The following is a 22905-nucleotide window of genomic DNA, read 5'->3' on the forward strand; positions in this document are numbered from 1 at the left end:
ATGGAGAAGCCGCTGTGTAAGATAGGGAATATTAGGACCGGGTTTTGTAGCTCATTGGATGGCGTGATCTACGGCATACGGAACTGATTTAGAGAAGCGACAGACGACTTGTTAGTCCGTTACAAGTAAGTGAAAATTTTGTGACGGTAAAACGATGGTTCAACAAAACAGATGCGAGAAGGGAGACGCGTTTAATCTCACGGTAAATTGAGAGAACAGTTATTTGCCACTCTAAAGCTTTCTATATTCGTGCAATATATTCATAGAAAAGCGATTTCCAATAAATAAGTGTCAGTGAAAGGAATATATGATGTCATTGCGCTTTTTCAATATGTCAATGTGGAAAAAAAACCTTATCTCCCCAGCATAGTTGAAAGCTAATGCAGTAACTACAAGAGAATACCAGTATTCATGCCCATAAAAAAATGCAGAATTCAAAGATCTAGGCATCCGTTGCTTGTACATTACCTATTCATTTTTTTATAAAAGCAAGATTAAATGAGTTAAATGACGTGTACTGCTAAATGTAACTGTGATGCGACAGTCACAGCCAACATTAATGTTATTGAATATGTCTTTGAACAGAATTTCTGGACCTTCCGGCATAAATCACATATGAAAGAGTAGCTTTTCGACTAGGTCTGTTAATCGCGCTGCAAGATTAAACCGATTTATACATTTAATGAAATTGTATAGGCTCAATGTATTGATCTGTATAATTCAGGCGCTCATTGCTGTCATCTAGAACGTTTGCAAGCGTGCACCCATATTTGCTAGACGTAGTTTGGCAGAGTGACCTCCGATACATCGGAATCTGCGTAAATGAGAACATTTTATGAAGAGAACTCTTATCGACACGTACTCACCAGATACCTGCTGAGAGAATGAATCTGATGAAAGACCTGGATGTCTACGACTGCGTCGTCTTCAGTGTGTTGACTGCTGGAGGATACCTGGTTGGCTTGTACTTTTCTTTGGCCCGAAGAAGGCGACAGGTGAGTGGCGTAACGCAACATGCAGCCCAATTGAATTATTTCTACTTGATTTACAAGTGCTACGGTCAGCTTTGATGTGTTCCGTCTTTGGATATTAAACGAACTTTTGCACATGGTTAGCTTCAGCAAGTCAGTGACATTTACGAGTACGAAATCTAAAAACTAGAAATTAAAAAGAGCACACTGCACTGTTTCTTGGAATTATGTAGATTCAGGAAACGCCTATGGTTACCTTAAGTCGCCATGCAATAATTTATGTCTGCTATCTGATAGCTCAAGCGATTATTTGTCTAAATGTGTAAATATAAGTTAGCCTGTTGCTTCGCAGCAACGTATTGCTGATAGTTAGTGCCTTAGCAGCGTCAGGCGACGCTCTGGGCGTGTTCCTCAATCGTAGTGGAATTAACTGTAGCGCAGCACAGAGATTTGGAGGCAAGAATTGCTGTGCGGCTGTCGCCTCGTCTCGTGCTCATGCTCCCGCGTCGCGTTAGACTATCCCAATTCATTTTGACGAATGCTGATGGCATGGACTGGCGCATAATAAATTGTTAGTGGGCGAAAAACGCACATTGACACCTAATGCGATGCACAAGAGTACCAGAATGCACAATGACCCGACGTCGTTGCTCAGTGACTATGGTGTTGGGCTGTTGAACCCGAGGTCGCGGGATCCAAACCCGGCCACGGCGGCCGCATTTCGATGGGGGCGAAATGCGAAAACGCCCGTGTACTTTGATTTAGGTGCATGTTAAGGAACCCCAGGTCGTCGAACTTTCCCGAGTCCTCCACTACGGCGTGCCTCATAAACAGAAAGTGGTTTTGGCGCGTAAAACTCCATAATCTAATTTTTGTAGGATGTACATTGGGTGCAAATAAATGTGGTTGTCAAATCGTCGAGGTTCCATCGGGATAATTCGGTAGTCATTGCATCGCTGTCATTCGATTGCCGCCAGTACCGAGGTACAGAGGACGTAGCAGACATGTACACAAGACAGTGAAGTGCGCAAGTTGGCAGCATAAGTCATTTCCTAGCGGGTTTGTGCATTTGTGGCTTTCTATTGCTATAATTAGAGGTCGCTGATGCAGCTAAATATTTCAATTTCAAAAAGTTTCAAGCACTGCAAAGAGACACAAGAAAGAACATAGAAAACAGGCTTCACAAATGGTACACTACCAGCTGAATGATATTGAAGCCGCACGCAAAAAATATACAAGAAAAAATAAAAGTTTTTTAAGTATTGTGTGCATTACGCAAACTCCGCGGAAAACTGATATATTAAGAATATATATATTCAACGCAATAAAAACATGACACTAGACATACATATCACCCACATTGCATGATAAACTTCAAGCCTCTTGTCCGCTTTGTTTTCTCGACCTTTTGTTGCGTATTTTGCTATGCTTGGAACTTAAATATGAATACGGACCATCTCATACAACTACGGCACTTGAAAATGTTTGCATCATAACGTTAGACTCATCTGATCGCGTTGCGTTTGCTTAAGCGCTATTTCGCCCTTGTTTCATGAACGTTTCATTTGTTCAAGATAACTCCTCTTTTTTATAACTTTCTCCAAGCATTCCAGCCTTTAGCACCATGCTTGGATGACATTTTCTTTGCCATTTGCGCATACATATCAGAAAGCTTCACTTATTACCGATTCTCGCTTAACCATGGGATCCACCGATGTTCATGCTACTCTAATGAAGCAAGCTCAGATGAGTTAACGCATTCAAACCATACTTATTGCAAAATGCGCATAGTAGATAACTGGCCGTCCTGTGGACGGTATGCGTTCTTCTTAGTTGCAGTTTTGCATAATTCGAAATCATGATTACCCACCATACGGCCACTTTCGTTTGCCACATAGATCATACCGGTACTTCATGCAAGCTGCTGCGTTTCTTTGTGATTTTTGTGAACTTTGTAAACCTAGCTGCCAGCCGTTAGAACATATCTTAGCGCGACTGTTCTCGCTTTTAGCTTTTGCAAGAGTAAAACGTTGAGGTGTAAATTCCACTTAGCTTACTTTACTGCATGTTTACCTACTTTTGTTATTACTGAATAACTGCAGCTTTGGTGAATGTGTGGATGAGGTAAAGTTATCTCGCCCCATTCACCTGCCACGGCGGTGGCATTTCGATGAAGGCGATATGCAGAAACGTCCGTGGCCCTATGCATTCGTGGCGCATTACAGATACAGATTATAGGTGGTCTAAATTATTCAGCAGTGCCCCACTACGGCGTGCCGCATAATCGAATCGCAGTTTTGGCACGTAAACCCTATAATTCAATTCAATTCAACCTTGCTGCATTCTCATCGTTTATATCACCCTCCTTCTTAAATAATTATATGCGACCTTTCTGTTCCATATTCAGAAAGCATTCATATAACATCGCCAATTTCTCCCTTAATTCAAATAAACCTAACAAGAAATTTATAATTACCGGACTCAGCTAAGCGAGTCTGGTAATTAGCGGTAACAAATTGGAGAAAACATAGTGGTGCTTTTGATTACTAGAGAAGACGTAGGCCGAGTATCGTTATTAGTTACCATAATCGCTCCTCGCACAAGATCGCGTGAGAATTTCGAGCACAGTGCAGTTGTGCAGGAAAAAAAGATGCAGCCAAAGCTGACAAAGCCTCATTGAAGCGGCCAACTTTTCTTGGTGACGCCGGCATTAGGATCTTGCATATACACTTAGTCTGTGCTTGTTTCCGCCTAATCGCCGGAATTCTTTGCTTCGTTTCAGTCAACATCCACAGATGGCAGCGGCGCGTACGAAGAGATAGAGACATTTCTGGGTGGTAAAAGCCTTCCGGCTGCCGCCCTGGCCGTTTCAGTTGTGGCGTCAGTGGCGAACGGCGTCAACGTGGTGGGCTTCGTGGGTCACTACTACGCATATGGCTTTCACTCAATCTGGGTTGTGGCTGGCACCGTAGTTGCACTGGCGCTGACAGTGACCGCAGTAGTTCCTTTGCTCTATGGGCTCCGGGTGGCCTCAATATTTCAGGTAAGCCATGGAACAATTGAGGACGACGCAACGAGCTATGGAAAGAAGAATGATAGGTGTAACGTTAAGGGATAAGAAAAGAGCAGGTTGGGAGAGGGAACAAACGCGAGTTAATGACATCTTAGTTGAAATCAAGAAAAAGAAATGGGCATGGGCAGGACATGTAATGAGGAGGGAAGATAACCGATGGTCATTAAGGGTTACGGACTGGATCCCAAGGGAAGGGAAGCGTAGCAGGGAGCGGCAGAAAGTTAGGTGGGCGGATGAGATTAAGAAGTTGGCAGGGACGGCATGGCCACAATTAGTACATGACCGGGGTTGTTGGAGAAGTATGGGAGAGGCCTTTGCCCTGCAGTGGGCGTAACCAGGCTGATGATGATGATGATGATGATGATGATGATGATGGAACATAAAGAAGTAAAGATTGAGATCAAGTACACAAAACTAAGATTACAGTGGCGTGCCTTAGGCCTGTATTTACTCTCGCTAATTGAGCGCAAGTGGGCCTGCGTGTAACCTTCAGACATTGCGGGCATGTGTAGTTCACCCCATTCACCTTTCTTTGCCCTCCCTCTCTTTCTTTTGCAGTGAGGGTGCAGAGTCATCAGATAAAGTGATACAAACACCAAACAAAATAATTTAGAACAATGACTACACATCGACAGAATAGAAACTGCGAAGACTGACCTGGTTTCTTCATCAATAATCTGAACTAATAGTGGTTTTGGCAAAGCGAAACAATGAACCCCGAGCGATAAAAAAAGACAGAAAAATAAGTTATAAGTCGTATTGCATACCATTGTACAGACAATAATGACCGATGAGACGAAAAAGTCACACATATCTGAATGGATGTTTTCCTATGTGAATATACGAATGTTTCTATTATAACAATTATTTCCTTAGACAAACTAAAACACATGGAAAAAAAGGTTTTTTTTTAGGTAAATTCATGGGTATTCAGTGTCATATTGGTTCTTACCACTGTAGAGATTGCTGCTAAATGAAATGATAAATACACTTAGGCCTAATTGACGTCAATTTTTATTGATACCCAATTTCCTAGAAGCCATCACCAGAAAGCGCGCGTGGTGTTACATCAGTGGCATTCTGCTGTTTACAAAATGTTGCGATAAAATTCAAAAGGCGCCTTACGTTGACATTTTACGAGTCAGAACAATCAGAAAAACTGTATTCTAAGGCTCTGATTTTCCAAAGCCAGAATTCATTGTTACAACACACTCCTCCCTTAACCTGTTCGTGAAGCTGAAGTTGCTAGAACAGTCCAAATGAACTGCTTTCAGCACCTAAGGAGGTAGATGTTCACCCTTCGTTTTTGCGTGATATATGTCTGCAGACGGTGCCAAGTAGACAGAATGACGCATCTTCCACTATACCTTTGCGTGGACGTCGACAACATGCTTTGCACTAGAGATGAGGAAAAGGACTGCGAAGTCGTTAACAGCTTGCAAGAGCATTACGCTGCTGCTGCAGAAAAGTGTACTCGCCGCGTGTGGTGTAACCTTCCTAATAAATTTTGATGCACGGGTCGTTGTGCTACACTGCCCAGATCGCGAACCCAAAAGTGAAAGCATAACTTTCAGCAGCGTTCGACACATATGGGCAGTTATTTTCTACCGCTGACCGGTCATACCATCATCTTTATGATAAAAGCAGCTCTCAGAACATCAGTGGCGTACTGTTCAAGAAGGAGCTGAGACCTCAGTTTTCTGACGAGTGTATTTCTAAGACTGGCTTGTCCTTTCATGTCCTACGATGGATGTAATAGGCTTTACTTTATCCAGTGCCAAAGTTGAAGCAGTATTCTTTATGTACCATTCCGTTCATTAACAACAGCGCGCCATATTTAGTGGTTACTACAGTTGAATAGGTAGGTGTAGATTGTTGTTTAAATTGTAACGCCGACCAACGCTTCAGTTATTATAAATGTTAACTATAAATAAAAGAGCTTCCATTTGGCGTACTCCCTCACTGTGTTTTTGAAGCCAAGGATTGTTATATGGCCTAGGCAGAACTAAAGGGTGAATACGGTTTAAAACGGGGCATGAAACTACAAATTTAATGGCGCCGTGCGTAGAAAAAAAGCTCTGATAAACTCCGGTTCTTGCAGAAAAATAAAACTGCGACAACCATCACAGAACGTGTAAGCGCGGCTGAACGAGGACGCAAAAAGAAATAGATACACAGGGACAGCGCTATTTTCAACTATATATTTTAGTTTCGCACGCAACGATAGATCTACACTGTAGGAGCGGAAACAAATGCGACAGTGAAAAATGAACATTCAGTGCTGAATGTCGATGAACCGTACACCTGTCCAAGGCATGGTCATAATCACTCTATGGACTGCAACAAACTATCCCAGGAACCCTCTATCATGGATTAAAACCAACTATCCCGCCAATGAGTTTTAATACAAAAACCAACCTCGACATTGGCCTTAAGTATACGCAAAACGCTGGCTATCTGTGCACGCGCAAGTCCGCAGTCAGACGTATACGTTAACGCATCCTCTGCCAAGTTACGCGATATCTCGCGGTAGTGAAACTCCTTCCGAAAGTGATCGCCCGACAACATCACCCATAGTCTCTTTCATATTTGGAAGACAATGGTGGTAATAATATAGATTAGATGACATTTAATCGCCATACCTTCAAGGCACTGAAGCGTCATTCATTTGTGAATTTCAGTCATTCAATTGCCATCCATGTGTAAGGTAGAACGCCATGTATCGCTAAAAAAAATTGTGGCAATATTTTCTAGAGCCGTGTTTGAAAGGCCGGAAGATCAATTTCTCCGTCCTACATTTAATCTGTAGGTGAAATTTACGGAGAACAGATTGCTTACGCCAAATGTAATAAACAACCTCATCTAGGTGTTCGTGTACTCTGTTTCTCGTTGCTTAAAACTGTGAACGTTCTAATTTATTAACTTTATACGACATAAACAACCGTCACCTGATTTGAGGCAAGACATTTTTCACAAATATACATAAATTGCACACAGTAGATAAACACCCAACTCGTGCTATGTTTAATGTTCCTTAGGGCAGTCACATCGCCCCATTCTTTCATATGACAGAAGCAGTAACCATTCCAGGCGCGTACTGCGTAGCACTGGCAAAGCCAAGTCACAGAGGCGTAACCTGAAATGACTTTTCAAGTACTACTTCAAAACTGAATTGCGAATCGTATATTCATAAATCTCGTCTTGGTTAAACCTGCTATATTTCGCGCACACTTACCCAATTACCTACACAAAGTCAGGTGTGTTTTTGCCGGTTAGCTTGGGTCAACTAACATGCTGGAGAACCTCGGTTATGGCTTTTTACCGTTTTAATATGGGAAGCCATCCTGGGGAAGTCAACCGAGTCTTCTGAAACCATCCGCCGCGGTGGCTTAGTGGTTTTGGTGCTTAAGTGTTTCGGTGCAGGTTAAAGAATCTCAGGTGCTCAAAATTATTCCGGAGTCCCCCACTAAGGCGTGACTTATAATCAGATTTGTGTTTTGGCACGGAAAAACCCACAATTGAATTTGGTTTTCTAAAAAACAATCCGGGGACTATCCGGTAGTTCTTGTGAACCCATTGCGATGATAGTGCAGTCTAAAAATGTGGGCTAAACCCAAGATAGTGGTGTAGTGGAATGTAGTGCAGTGCAAAACTGAGTGCTGGTTCTGGAGGTGGTTCAACCTGCAAATTTCGGCTGAAACCGAAAGCAGTGCGCCCCAAGAAATTTTGGGAGAATACATTTCACAATTAATGTCACCGTTACTGATTATGTCGCAACGTTACTCATGAACCTCACTGTACCTGTGACAATGTGTACATACGTGCTCGTTTTCAACGGACCTCTTTAACGCCGCCATTGGTAACTGTAGATTCGGGACTTGGTAGCACGAGAGAAGAAGGGCTCGAAAGAGGGACACCGATGCTGCATGACGCATTCTTAGCATTCGCACGCAAGGGTGCGCCATGTATTTCGGTCGCCACGCGCAGAATTCGCAGTGGCAGCGCTAGAGGGCGCCGGTTTATTTTCGGGAAGCACGAAATGTCAGTCCCACTGCAGTACAGGCCTCATACATAACCCACTTCGACGGAGGCAAAGCGTTGTGCGGTAAATTGATTAAATGCTGAATGCATTACCGTCGACAGTCCATCGGGAGACGGGTTCTGGGAACTTTTCGCCACTGAACAGCGGCACATGCCTACTGATCCAGTTTGCGTCAAAGAGGTTAAAACCCAATCTCACATACCAAGTGACCCAAGCTCGGCTGGAAAAGGTTTTTTCAAGAGCGGTACGGTGCCCAGTATGACATAATCAGGGGCCCAAGCACATCAAACGCCTGGATTACAACACATTTAGCGCTGCCAGCCGTATATTCTACCCCCCAAATTACGGACTACCCTGTGGCCTAAGCTGGCAGAATAGAAGCTAGACGTGCACATTCTGACAGACAGACCGAAAACTAGGTGAATTTTTAAAGAGTCCTAATTGCCTTAATAAATGTGGCCCATTCCGGTGGGTATGTGCCACTCAGTACGGGCCACCAACCTGGTAAGTGACGCTTTTCAATGACCTAATTTGACGCCAACTTGGGTATGTGCTGTCGGCGCCATAAGTGGCACTGGGTGTGTTCCCATAGGGCCACGGGTATGTGCCTTTGGGCGCGTGCGAAACACGTGTGCCGCTCCTAAATAAATCTCTTTGGCGCCAACTTGCTTAACTGGGGAAATGTGGTCTGTTCCCATGGATATGTGTCGCTGGTTATACGCCAATGGGGCCACTGGTTCGCGATACGTTCGCAACACGTCGCAAAATGCTATTAGTTCACTGCAGAACAGATATATGATGCATACGTACCTAGGTAAATATACCTGGTAGCGAAGCTTCAATAGGAACCCATACGTCCAAAACATGGTGGTCCATCGGTGTTTCATGGGGCTTAGCACCATCTGTATGTGGTGGGGACACTTCCGGCGGAAGAAAAAATAATATGGCGCCATGTCCGTTAACAGAAGAAGTGATGTCATATTGTTTTTGAAAGCGCGAAATTTGTTTTGTTAGCCTGCCTTTGGAACTATATATTCAAATGCCGTGCCATTCGACTTGATGGGCGTTTCAAGCTTTCAGCGTGGAAAGCGATGCAGGAAAAGACCAGCCGTACGGTGTTCGAAATCCACAGAACATACTTTCTTTGGAGGCCGACGAAAGCTTTAGGTGTAGAGTGCTGATCCTATCTTCGGATGCCGATCCCGTCGGCCAGCACAGTCGTACGAAAACAACGCACAATTATCTGACGGTCGTATCTCACTACTTTTGACAGAACTAATTATGAAGAGATGAAGCCACCCGCGTCACCAAGTTCAGACGAACTTCGACAAGCAGAAAAGCACAATGCGTGAGGGGGGCGTATTTCAACAGGTCAACTTTACGAGCGCGCCTTTCTGCTCATTTCAAGACGTGCATTGCATTGCGAGTGATAGTAGCGTCAACGCCCCCTGTAACGATTGACGCTGAAAAGAAATGCATGTACTAACAATAATAAATATGAATAAACTTGTATTTTCTTAACTCGCCACCAATATATAAAAGTGACCAGGAATTTTAATTTCGTTGAATGAATTTAACTGTGTCTCGCTTGAAATCAAAGAAAACGCTTTTTTCTTTACAAATGTATTTTCCCTGCGAACCTAGTCGTGCTTCTATCGCTGCTCCCATAATCCCCCCATGCTGATGTCGGCGACAATTTGCACTGAACCGCTTTTCGCCAGAAGCTTCGCGACCTATTTGTATCGACCTTGTAAGAACCGTTCCCGGTTACACCAAGCGTGCTTCGCATTATGTAGGTGTCAAATGAAGTTGTGTATGCTTTAATCTTGAAACATGCACTTGCCTAACTTTAGCAGGCGACCACGTTACACCGCCTAACAAATGTTATCGCACAGCACAGGACGCGCCTGCATGTATCGGAAGTTTCTGGGATGTTATCTATGGTTCCATCCGCTGTCTGTGACCAAACGTTGTGTAATCTGATTGCATGTGTGTGCGACGCGAATAATGTAGAACTTTGTGGAAGGCACGTGGGTCGCAGCGATTTCTCTGGAACATTCGACGACTGATGTATAAAAGCGGTAGTGCATGACCCGTTGATTAGATTTTGACGATCGCCGACTGTGCTCTCCGTTGTCGCCGTTCTTTAAGTGTAGCCTGTTATTGTGGGCACAAGTTCAAACAATAAAAGTTTATACCCTTGTCACACGGAAGATTTAGTGTCATTCGAATCGAACGGCTTTCCATGCATTGAATGCCATTCGGTCTGTTGCGGTGCTACACAGTAAAACATAATAGCATTCGGAAATGAGAGCAATGACGATCTGGAACAACACTTGTGAAATTCAAAGAAATTTTGTGGCTAATAAACGCGTTTAAGAACTTTTGCAACGAACTTTTAAAACAGATGAAAACATTTTGACGGCAATTATTCACAGGTTGCAGTACTTCGATCAACACATCCCATATGGCTGACCGCCGCATCAGACTCCTGATGCAAAGAGTAAAAGCGCTTGAGCACAACCCGTGGTGAAAATATCATGTGCCAAAAACAGGTATTCCTTTTTATAGGTCGAAAAAAATATCTTCCGACTTTGATGCTGCACGCATTACTTTTTTGCGTTGTGTCTCGCTATTGTCTATCTGGATTCGAGAGTATACATTCGGTTCGAAATATCATGATTTCCCCTAACTGATTCGATGGCAAATGTCATTCCATTCGAATGACATAAAAGTTTCCCGTGTAAATTCCCATTAGTGGGATTATATGCGAATGCCATTAAATTCAAATGGCATTTAATCTTTCCGTGTGACAGGGCTATTAGTTTCGTCATTCACAGTATTGCTACTTTGTTCTTCATACGTCACTCCACGTGACAATATTTTTGTGTGAGATTGTTTCATGGTTGGTTTTGATTGCTTCGGGGGCTATTTTCAGATCTGGCGTGACTCCGCCATTGTTTGCTTCAGGCTCTCGTACACTGTACATTTCCTGTTGATATTGTCCCTATTGTTTGTTGCTATATTGTATAATCGTCAGCTGCATTTTAATGTTAAGACAACGTGCGCCGCGTTTGTCCTCCTTTGGTACTTAAAATTATATATGCTGCACATCCAATAATATTGTTTTGTCCACTGACGGACTACATTAGATTTATTCTTTCTGTTAGAAATATCCCTGATGTTGCTGCTGTACTTGCCATACTTTGCTATGTATCGGTTCGTGGTTCTGCTCGAGGCCACGACGGGGCTTTTTTCCCACGGCCCTGGGCATCCCAAATGCTCGAAAGAAGTTTTAATTTCAGTTGCAGAGGCAGTTAGCTACATTAAATGAGAAGTTTTTGTTTCTTATCCGGGTGTCGTTGGCGTTTGAGTTTCTACCTAATAGATTACTAAAATATATTCGCGTATTCAGCTCGATAACGTTATAACCTTATTCGCGGTATTTGAAATTAACTTTCATTTCTTTTTGATGTGCAGTACCTCCGTCTCCGTTTCGACAACAAGGTTGGCATCACTGCCTGTATTGTCTACTTTGTCCTGAGCGTAAGTAGTATGACTAAAACAAAAGCTACGTCTTCCGCACACATTTGGTTGCGCACCATACTTCACATTTTGCGTCATCGGCATCAATAAGGGAAAATATTAGCCACAAATTCTTGACATTAGTGCATCTGTGAATGACTGAGGGGGAAAAACGAGAACATAAGAATAAACACGAGAAAAGGAAGAGCCGGCTACTGTTTTCCTCATATATAGCTTTTTTTCACTCATTCCGAGGTGTATTACTGTCAAGAATATGCCATGGCATACTAAACCGCCCACACCCCCACCCTTGCGAAATTTTTTCATACCTTTGATGGGGAAGGCTGTTGAAATATTTAATGGCTTCTGCCTTCCATTCTTTTTTGTTGGTATATGTACATACGCGTGTTTGCCATAAACAAGGACCTGTAGGTAATGTTTCCTTTCAACTGGCCACTTGCCATTTGGGATGATACATTAAGGACACGTCCAAAGGAACGCGAGAGAAGCTAATATAATGAAACACTGTACGCTCGGAATTTTTTTCAGCATTTAATTTGCTGCGCGACAAGGGGAAGTGCTTTGTCACGACGTGACTGACGTCCTTGTCCCATCAAGGCTTGCATGAACAACATTAGCAAGTCAAAGGTCACTTGTCATAGGCCACGTTCCCATGAACCCAACGCAGGGGCTCGAGTTAGAAATCGGGTTGAACGACCCCAGCGTGACCACGTGCATACATTTGTGCAAGAACTCATGGTTCTTATCGCTGCGATGAGGTAGCACTGCGTGGTGCCTGTCTTTTCCTTGTCATAACCACTGCCGCTGGCGGCGCATAATTGCTGACCTTTCAGCGGTTCTGGGCAAGTCGCAGCACTGGCTGTCCCGACCCGTCCACGTTTACATCAACGTTGTAAAAACAGATCGGGCTGGGTCCACCCACCCCGTGCACTTGGGCTGAGTCATCCCGACTCGACGTTCGTTCAACCCAACCAGCTAGCGTGGACGTGAGCTTTACATGCCAATTACAGCGCGACAAGCCACCTCGACCCGCTTCTGAAGGGCTCATGTAAACTGTTCCCGATAACACAAAAGTTGGTGATAGCTATTGGCCTACCGGTAAGGCCAAAGTGATATGTGCCCCATGGCAGAGTTTTTTTTCCTGCTCTTGCATCGGAAATACTTGAGCTTCTGTGCATCCGCCAATGTGGATTTGCCGTTAGATACAGAAATATCACGCGAGCAATTGAAGTGAAATTTGTTGCACCGTTCTTATATCTCGGTAAATGTTAGACATTCTCACCCGACTTGAAAGTCACGTTTGCTGCCGCAACATGCTCATTTTTCTTTCACCTACTACACGCAGAAGTTGAAGGCACTGCACCGAACTTTGGAGATAACACGAAATAACCTCTTTGCAGCAAACGCTTGGTGCCGTGGGCATATACAGTGCAGCTGTTGGGATTTCAACAAGTAAGATCTACTAATTTGTATATTCTTTGCTTGAAAAAGTTTTTCTCCTTTGCAAAAACTCCATCCTGACGGAAGCTAGAAAAAGAAAGTACTATCAAACATATAAACTGATGAACAGTTTGATATGAAGATGGGTGCGTGAACAGGCTTAGAAGAATACTGAACGAGCTGTTTAAAGAAGATGCTTTAATCTAAAGGTAAAAAGCTCTGAGCACAACTTATTTCAAGAAAAAAAAAACTTCCCACTAAAGGAATTATGTGGATCCCACCCACTGTGGGAATCAATGTCAGCGAAGGGTCAGCGAAGGTTTCTATACTGTTTGCTTTGATCGAGGATAATTAGCGGCAATGTTCACGGCGCATATTTAATTTCTTCAACGTTTAGTACAACACGAGAGTGATGAGTTGATGCTAAACGTTACCTTGTTTGCACCACTGTTTTTTGTCTGCGTAGTACACAGAACGCACAGCGAGACGTGCTTGCTTGAGGTGGTGTTGTGCGCCCTTATTCATAACCGCCAGGAATGTTAGCATTAACATTGTCGCACATGAAACATCGCATCGTGGCAGCGCTAGAAGTGTTAACATTTAATTGAATTATACGACTGTAAGTGACAAAATCACAAACGGATTATGAGGCACGCCGTAGTGGCGGACTCCGGATTAATTTTGACCCCGTGGTATTCTTTAAGGTGTCCCTAAATCTACTTGTATAAGTGTTCTTTATTTCCACCCGTCGTAATGCTGCCGTCACAGCTGGTATCCAACCAGTGACCTCGAGCAATGCCATTTCCGCAAAGCTACCATGGCGGGCGCAGAAGCGTTGATTTGACGTTTGACCTTTCTGTAGTATAAAGCTTATAAACAGGGATAAGGTGCCTCAGAAAGGCTGGCCAACGTTTCGATAGGAGGACCCATATTCGTCAATGGCGGCCTCGTTATCCTGGGCATGTTAGTTTTAAAGGGTTAGTAAAACTAAAATGCCGAGGATGACGAGGCCGCCTTTGACAAAGATAGGTCCTCCTATCGAAACATTGACCAGTCTTTCTGAGGCACGTTATTCCTGTTTACAAATTTTATACCACAGTGTGCTATTCCATCTGTCAGCCCGTTTCTTGATTTTGGACCTTTTCTGTAGCGTCATCAAATATCAAAAACGTACTGTACCGCACCTTGAACTTAATATCGCTCTTGCCCACCACCACTGTCATGTCTATAGCGGTAGCGTTACCCTGTCTTCTCACTTCACATTTTTCCTATCCCCCTGCAACCTCTTGTATAGCAACCGCCAGCGAACAGTGGCAAGCCTATTAGTCACTCGTTTCGCGTCTGTGTTGTCGGTTCTACCATTCCTCTGCCTCCTTTCCCCCTCCTGTCCACCATTCTAAGTTCCTCCTGGACGGTTGCACGTTAGCAGGAAGGTAAGAGCTGCAGCTTCTGCTATGATTGCGGATGGTCACAGCTGTCAAGGTACTAATGTGGCGACGCCCATGTAACACCACAGTCCAGTGTGCACATTCGACGCGGTGCAAAGGTCCAAACGAGTTTATTATGTCGCTTTTCCTCCCTGCCGCGCTTCTTCTACGTATACACACGCTCTGAACCCTCCCCCCCCTCCCCCGACGCGGGTTACCGGACACCAGCAGTAGTGGGAAAGTCGAAGGAAGCTGCAATGAAAGCTTCGCTATAAGATATGCGCCAATTACAGTAAACAAGTATTGTTAATATTAGCACTGACAATCTTTAAACTGCATGTCTCAATGACTAAGTTGCCTCGGTACTATCGCATCCATCGGTTTAGGATGGTGACACATCAGGCTTTGCCGCCTTTGTGGTAGAACCACCGCATGCGCTCGCCGTGGGGGCCAACCGCAGGCGGTTGGAATACACATTTGTAATGCGCTCAAATGGTGCAATTCTGGCGCATGCGTTCAACATCCTCATTGTAGGCCCATTAGGCGCTACATTACAGTCATTCAATAACAATGCATAAGTGATGTAGGTACGTTAATAGGAAAACAAGAGCACGCGCAACGTAAGCTTTCACCTAGCCAATTCTGTCTGGCGCGGCTACTCTCATGCAAAAATGACGACTCCCTTGTAGAGCAGGAACGCTTACGCCACGCAAAATGTGCGCTTTTAGGTAACAGTTATTACAAGTTTGCTAGTTACAAAGAAGGGCCAGCTTTACCTTGACCATCCCTGTCTCCATCACATAAGAAATTGAAAATAGGCCTGCTTGGCAACTGCTAAAAGAAATCGAATGAAACTTCTTGCCTCTATTGGCCGAAAATAAAATCCAGCGACTTGCGTCAAAACTATTTATTTACAGCTATATTTCAGAGCATACAGAACATGACATTCTGACAATTAACATTAGATGTAAATGCGCTGGAAGATTTCAAAAAATAATTATGTGTCATTGAAGTATGGTTAATAAGCCGATCATTAATGTTTGTTATTGTAATCGATATTTCGGCATCCAGCCAAAGCTTCCTTACATCAGTCATTGCAACATTGACGTGCTTCCTACTGTCTCGCTTAAATATGCGCGACTTGCAATCTTCTGTGCTTACCTCTATTCTAGTTGCATGAGATGATAGGTGGTATATGACAAGGAGACACTATTTCAGTTTACATGCAGAAAGGATGTATTGCACCGAATACATGCACATTTTTATTGCACACATGAGTGTCATAAAAAGTAAGTGATATATAACCAGGTCAAGGTTACAAGAATTTTTTTTGTTATTTCTGTGACATAATAAAATATTCAGTGACCAACTGTCTTTCAGTTTACGTTTCCTGTTTTGAAGACAATTACATATTATTTTAGCTGTTTTTGGTGAACACAATTTCTACAACCATTTTCATAAAACAATACATTAGCCTCGGCTAATGTTTCCTCACAGTAATCTTTACCCTAGCACATCTCTTGGACTTTGCCAAGTTCAGCCATTATTTCTAACAAGAGGTTTAGTTATGCTTTTGCTATTTATATATCATCCTGTAAGCTGCTTCTCCCTCAGTTCAACAACACGATACCGCTTGTTAAATGTGCAAGAGAAGCCTATTATCGAAATTAACCCGCAGACAACAAGAGCAGCTAAGCAGTTTGGAACAGACGAATTAAGCTCAAGTTTCGTCTGCACCCTCAAGCAGAGGTTTGTCTTTCCAAGTCGACAGTCTCACTACCTCATCCGTCGTCATCGGAAGCGTCAAGCTGATGGAGCTAGCATGGGTAATTGCAAAGTCACATTACAACAAAACGGTCGAATAGCTTTCGCATCTGATTCGGGTGGTCATAGCAAACAATTGCTGGAAGAGAAACATTGCGCTGAACGACATTCTTTGTAGTTTTGGCCAGGCTGGTCAACGAGCCGATGTCATGTCGAAAGCCTCTTGATACACTCTCCCAAGGCGAAACGAACTTTATCACCTCAGGGCTGACACAGATGAGGTTGTTGCTTTCTTGATTATAATCCTTCAATTTACCAGGGTGTGCTCATCAGACTCTTTCGCAGCAGTAAGCATTTCAGCTAGGGCAAAACTTTACAGCAGTTAACAACGGCCGCACGAGACGTCCTGCGAAGTGTGCAACAATATTAGTTTCAACGTTAGGTTGTCAATATTAATTAGCAATATTAACAAATTAACAAATTAACAAATTACAATAACCAAATTAATTAGCAAATTAACAATATTAGTTTCAACGTCAGCGTCGTGATTCGCGAGACTCTCGGATTCCTTTTGCAATTTTCTGACTTCTGCCGATAGAGACCAAGTAGGCACTGCCATCAATGTCGTACCTGGTGCTCTTCGGTACTTTATGTAACTCGCTCAAAGACACAATTTCGAGCACATTTTTTAGATCCTACGCGTGTGCCACAGGGAATTCCGTTCTGATGACAGAAACTAGGTTCACAAGAATATCCGGAGCCAACCTACCTGTCATAAAAAACTTTGCGTTCATTTAGTAGGACAGCATACAGCTGCAATTAAACTGCCCAGGCCTTCGATCGCTTTAAGTGTGAAATGAAGACTAGAGATAGCTTCACCATACTTGCCCCTGTTAGCGAAACTCAGGGCAACTACACGCGGAAGAGGCGTCATGAAAGTGTAAACCAAAATATGAGGTCACTAAACCAAGCAGTTGGTTTAGCCTCAAATGAAAGCTTCCCAGTCATGATGAGATAGCTTATAGCTGCTGGGTCTTCGCGAGAAATTGCGCAGAAAGTACAACCTCCATCTTGTACCGCCGCCGCTGGAGAAGTGAACTTGTTTACGCCAGGAGCTACCCGCAGCTGCTTGGTGCCTCACACCTGCGGGTAGCTTCAGTGGAACGAGGTATGCAACGCAGCAGACGGGCAGATGCACAGAGTGAAGACGTGGAACCTGCTGCGGCACCTGCTCGACGAAACCAAGACCAAGTCACACCAAAGGGACAGACTCGCCTGGCTCATACATCGGGTGGTCTCGGTACGCGGCGCCGATGAAGTCACTAGGCGCATTAACGACAAATACTTGCCGACTACACCCACCGAACAACAAGCACCGTACAGTGGCCTACCTAAGGCGAAGCTCGATCGTGACATCGACGTCGAGGAGGTACGCGCAGACCTGCAGGACCTCGACAGCCGGTCGGCAGCCGGCCCGGACCTCGTCACAAACAAGGCGCTCAAGAACCTCGACGACGGCTCGACTGAGAACCTCGCAAAATACTTCAACATGTGCTAGAGAGCGATCGCGCAACCAAAGCTGTGGAAGACGGCCAAGACCATCCTGATCCCCACGCCGGGGAAGCCACCGGTCAGGGATAACCTCCAACCCATCTCGCTCACGTCCTGCGTGGGCAATGTGCTGGAGCACCTCCTGCTCAACAGGTGGCAAGACCACCTGGAACGAGAAGGGCTGTACCCGACCGCGGTGATCGGCTTCAGACAGCAACTAAGCACGCAGGACGCGATGCTGCAGTTCAAATACCAAATCATCGGCGATGGTGGCAGTGCCCGCGACGACAAAGCAATCCTAGGGCTCGACCTGCACAGCGCCTTCGATAAGGTGAAAGACTCGGTGATTCTGTCCCAAGTCTCCAAGCTCAACATATGCGAAATATCCTACAACTACACCAAGGACTTCCTCACGGACAGGACCACCGAGATACGAGCAGGCGACCTACAGACGCAAGAAAAGAAGCTCGGCAGCACTGGCACACCGCAGGGATCGATCATTTCGCCGATGCTGTTCAACCTGGTAATAATCGGAGTGGCCGAAAAACTCGCGGACATCGAAGACTTCAGGCACATGGGTGACCGGTGGCAGCGACGCCCACATCTAGGGCGCGCTGCAAGCCGCCGTCAACGCAATAGAAGATCAGCTGGAAGGCACCGGACTGAGACGTTCGGCGTGCAAATCGGAGCTTCTCATACTCGCTCCTACCGAAAACGGCAGAGGAAAGACCAGACAACGCGAATACGAAAAAATCAGAATCGTAACCAATTCCGGGAACGTGATCCCCGAGGTCGGCAAAATTAGGATCGTAGGCATAGTCATCGAAAAGCACAGAAGAAACGGCCACACCATCACCCGTTTCTCGGCAAAAACAGCCAACTTGATTTGACTCCTGAAACGACTCACTTCCCGGAAGGCTGGCACGAGAGAGGAGGGCGTAATTACGCTTGCCCAATCCTTTATCATCAGCCACGTCGCGTACATTGCAGCCTACCATAAATGGCTTCAACACGAACGTAACAAAATCAACGTGATCATCAAAAGAGCGTACAAGATAGCTCTGGGCTTGTTCGAGTCCACGAGTACGACTCACTGTTTACAACTCGGGGTACACAACACGCTCGAAGCAATAGCCGAAGCGCAACTAACTTCCCAACTGAAGCGGCTGTTCGTGACCAAAGTCGGGAGGAAGATATTTGACAACCTGGCAAGAGGACGTTCGAACGAGGTGGAGATGAAGCTCTCTGTCCCCGAAGAGGTCCGACTCCAGACAACAATCGACCCCATACCGAAGAACATGAATACCGAGCTCAACAAGGGAAGAAGAGCGGCGAAGGCCATGGCTCTCTTCGACCAGCACGCCAATGGCGGTCTAGCGCGGTACGTGGACGCGGGCTAAGACCAACGGAACGCCTTCGCAGCGGTCGTCATAGAGGCGTCAACCCGCGCCACGAGGACGGCAGCGAGCGTGAAAAGCGCCGGAGCGGAACAAGTGGAGGAGGTGGCCATCTCCCTGGCCATTGCCAATGCAGACTGCCACACGGTGCTGAGTTAGTCTAGACAGGCAGTGCGAAACTTCGCCAAAGGCCAAATCTGCCGAGAGCGTACTGTGAGCGGCCAGAAAAGACAGAAAAGTAAGACTCAAGAAGTTCGCGGAGCACGTGGGCAACGTGTGGAACGCAATGAGAACCACAATGAGACGGCACACGCAGCGGCGCGAGCGCTAACCTACCGCGCCCCGGCGACAGACCGTTCGACATAGTTCGGAACCATGGACGGCATGATGGACTACAACGAAATCACGAAGGCCTATCGCCTGGCTCGCAGGACTCTCCTACGCCCACACCCGAGGCTGGGTCGAGCGGAGGCGGTACTACAGAGACAGCTCCAGACCGGATTGCTACTGAGCCCGGGACAGATTAATCGCATGTACCCCGAGACATACCCGACCGATAAGGGCAGAGTGTGCCGGGAGGAGACGGCAGATTACACACAGTCCGGAAGAAGCAAGATCAAGAACGATCCTATCGTGGCTCGAGGCAGCCGCGAAGAGCTACGACCAAGACGAACAGCTCTGGGCCGTCCAGCAGGTCCTCGGGGCGCTCTAAAGGCAGGAACCCAGTGATCCGGCAATGGCGAGTGGAGACCCGCGCCGACTAACGGTGACCTCGTAGATGACGTAAGCCGTCGTCGGGGCGCGCGCGCGCCCAACTGCAGGCACAAATAAAGTTGGATCCAATCCAATTCTATTGGTGCCTCATTTCAAGACAGTTTCTTTGTGCTCTACTGATATTGCTTGGCAAACGAAATTATGTAACAATTTGATTGCTCAAGTAGATGTGGTTCTTCCGCACAAGATATACCACTTATGTTCTTCAGCACATGTGCAAGGTTGGGCATGGAGAACAAGAGCTCTTCAGTGATGTAAGGATGGGGCACAGAGCAGATAGGGAAAGAGCTGTGGGCGCGGGCCAAGTTCAGACTTCTCCACATGACCTGGTTTGAGCTTCCCGTGTCACACGCCACAGAAAATACAAAGAACGGGACGTCAGTACGAAGCGTGAGCAAATGAAAAAGAAAATTCTTCAGTTTGCAACCATTCACGAAAGTGCTTTTGTAGTGCTACGCGATGACCTGCTTCCAATGAGTGTTCACCCCCTCAGCCATAAACAGAAGTGTGTGGTTAACAGGCTGGTCACTTACAGGTAGCGCTTTAGTTCCGAGGAACGAGTCACAGCCATGGTGTAACTCAATACGGTTTGGTATTTCCATTTCGTCTATGAAAAGCACTGCGTGCTTTTCAATGTCCGCCATTACTGAAAATGTTTGATCACATCGGTTATTTCCGTGAGCACTCCCGTCTTGAAGGCGTCTGCACAGTGTCATTGTTGGAAGAGAGCTTCCTTGCTTGATTAATAGGGTTTGCCCGCTGGAGCCACTAGCAAACTTCAGCCGAAGTGTTCCTAAACTGTGGCAGCGCTCCACAACGAACGCTTTCTGTTACTCCTCTGCAGTGAAGCCTTTTGCTCCTCATTTAAGAACTTCAAGTTTTCCGTTAATGCAGTACCGTTCTGTTCTAGCGGCTTCAATTTCTTCGACCCATGCTAGATTTTGGCTTAGCTGTCCGTTTTCAATCTTGGCATCATGCAAGGCTTTCCGTAATCCGCTAGCGTAAAAAACAGAAACCTATCCCAACTTTCTTGGCAACTACATTCATGTTCGTTGCTGCCTATCTGGGACATTTCAGCATCACTTGCGTCTTTCATAGGAGCTTGGGAAAGCTCTGTTCCTACATCTTAACCACCAGCAGCAAAAGATCGTGACATAGGGCTGTTTCTTCGACTCGGATGGGCTGCACAGTATGGTATGCATTCAGAAACAGTGTAAAGCTCAAAAACTGATGCCTTCGTGAACTGATATTCTCATTTGAAAGCGAAAAATCAATAAATATTCACAAAAAGGTGGAATGAGTTACAGAGCTGATTTCAAGTAAATGGACGTAGTACACATAATTTATATGGAGAAAGAGTTAGGAATAAGAAAACAAGCAAAAGAGAAGTGACGCGAACTCATGACATAAATTGTAAGTTGCATTGTGTGGAGAACAGGTGACTTTTCTTTCAACCAGTATTCACAAAAAGGACCAGGATATTTGATTTGATAGTTTGAAACACAGAAGCTGCACTGACATCTGCACCTTATGGGTGGCGTTTCGTATCAACACATTCACATGCCATTCACATTCACTTTATTTTTTAAGCAACATAGCCTGCACAACAACACCAAAAAAACACACAATTTCAGTAGGACGTTTTTCAGGGCTAGTTGGTTCATACTTGAAAGCAGGTTAAAACTGCGCGAAAAACGACGACTGCGAAAGAAGCGCACAAAACACCACGAGCGCAACTACGCCAGTGGTGTGTTGTGTGTTTTGTCGCTGTCCTCGTTTTCAGCGCAGTTTAACCCTACCTTGACGCACAATTACATTAGTACAGTATTTCGCTTTAAAATTTAATAGACCATATATTGTGTTTATTTCTGTTTCAGTGTTCCCTGTGCCCATTCTCTACTCGAACATTATTATTGGATTAGCAGGAACAGTGTACACGGCTCTGGTAAGTCATCTTACTATGCGAGGAGTTTTATAGCAGCCACGGAATGTCTAAAAACCGCCTGCTGCAGATAATATGTTTCAGATCCTTGAGCCGGATTACTCGAAGACACGGACGTACTTGCACAAAAATTGGGATGGACAACTGACTAATTAAAAGAATCACCAACCAAATTTTCGACTGGGAGCGATTGTATATTCACTGGTATAGGCGAATTACGACTGCTGAGTCATGAAGGCACATCCACTTTTATACAATTTCGAATGTAGCACCAGATTTAAAACCAGCGCCATGAAGCTTCTGCTGACAGACACTGTTGTTTAAAAGAAACCTTAAACGAAACACTTTCCAATGCATTTCAATACAAAAATACCTAAAATCAGTAATTTCTTAGGGCAAATTGCGATGACATTCGTCTCATCGTCAGAATTTCTTCGTAGTCAATGTGCCTTATTAAATCAACGGCTTGCAATAAATGATTGAAATATCCACCTAAAAGTTAACTTTAATAATCAACCAAATGAATTAATCGAATTGGCATTTCAAATTATTTGGAGTTATCTCGAATATTAAGATAATCCAAGTCAAGCAGTAGAATTGGGTATCGGTCACAGGTAGATTTAAAATGGCTATTAGCTGTAGACGACACCAAACACATGCATACTTAAACTTGGAAAACAATGTATACAGAAAAATTTACAATTATGTGCAAAAGGGCGTGTTCCGTAGATATACTTCAAAGTCGGTATTTACTAATTTATTGGCATAAATTGCGATTCGCATTAGTTATTCCTTACTCCGAAGACTGCATAAGTAATGAGAAAATGTCCATGATATGTCCAAGATATGAACGTGTTGTTTTATATGCGCTCCATAATCAAATAAGCTTCAATATGTAAATGGTTTATTATCTTTCATGTTGAGTTCGAATTTACTACATAAAGTTTTCCTTCTTGGCCCTTGTGAGTTCAGAACATG

The 22905-nt window shown here is 44.7% G+C and overlaps 1 protein-coding gene across 1 annotated transcript in view; it reads left to right on the top strand.

The window, feature by feature from the left end:
* The window catches only part of LOC135896330 (sodium-coupled monocarboxylate transporter 2-like), a 40834-nt gene continuing 17929 nt past the window's right edge, over nucleotides 1-22905 (top strand). Inside the window, exons 1-6 of the mRNA XM_065424700.2 lie at nucleotides 1-125; nucleotides 870-995; nucleotides 3754-4014; nucleotides 11567-11632; nucleotides 13033-13084; nucleotides 21863-21930. Coding sequence (XP_065280772.1) covers nucleotides 885-995; nucleotides 3754-4014; nucleotides 11567-11632; nucleotides 13033-13084; nucleotides 21863-21930 — 558 coding nt within the window. The 5' untranslated portion in view covers nucleotides 1-125; nucleotides 870-884. The remainder of the gene's footprint in view (nucleotides 126-869; nucleotides 996-3753; nucleotides 4015-11566; nucleotides 11633-13032; nucleotides 13085-21862; nucleotides 21931-22905) is intronic.

Source organism: Dermacentor albipictus, chromosome 8, assembly GCF_038994185.2.
Source record: "Dermacentor albipictus isolate Rhodes 1998 colony chromosome 8, USDA_Dalb.pri_finalv2, whole genome shotgun sequence".
In the NCBI taxonomy this organism is placed as follows: Eukaryota; Metazoa; Arthropoda; class Arachnida; order Ixodida; family Ixodidae; genus Dermacentor; species Dermacentor albipictus.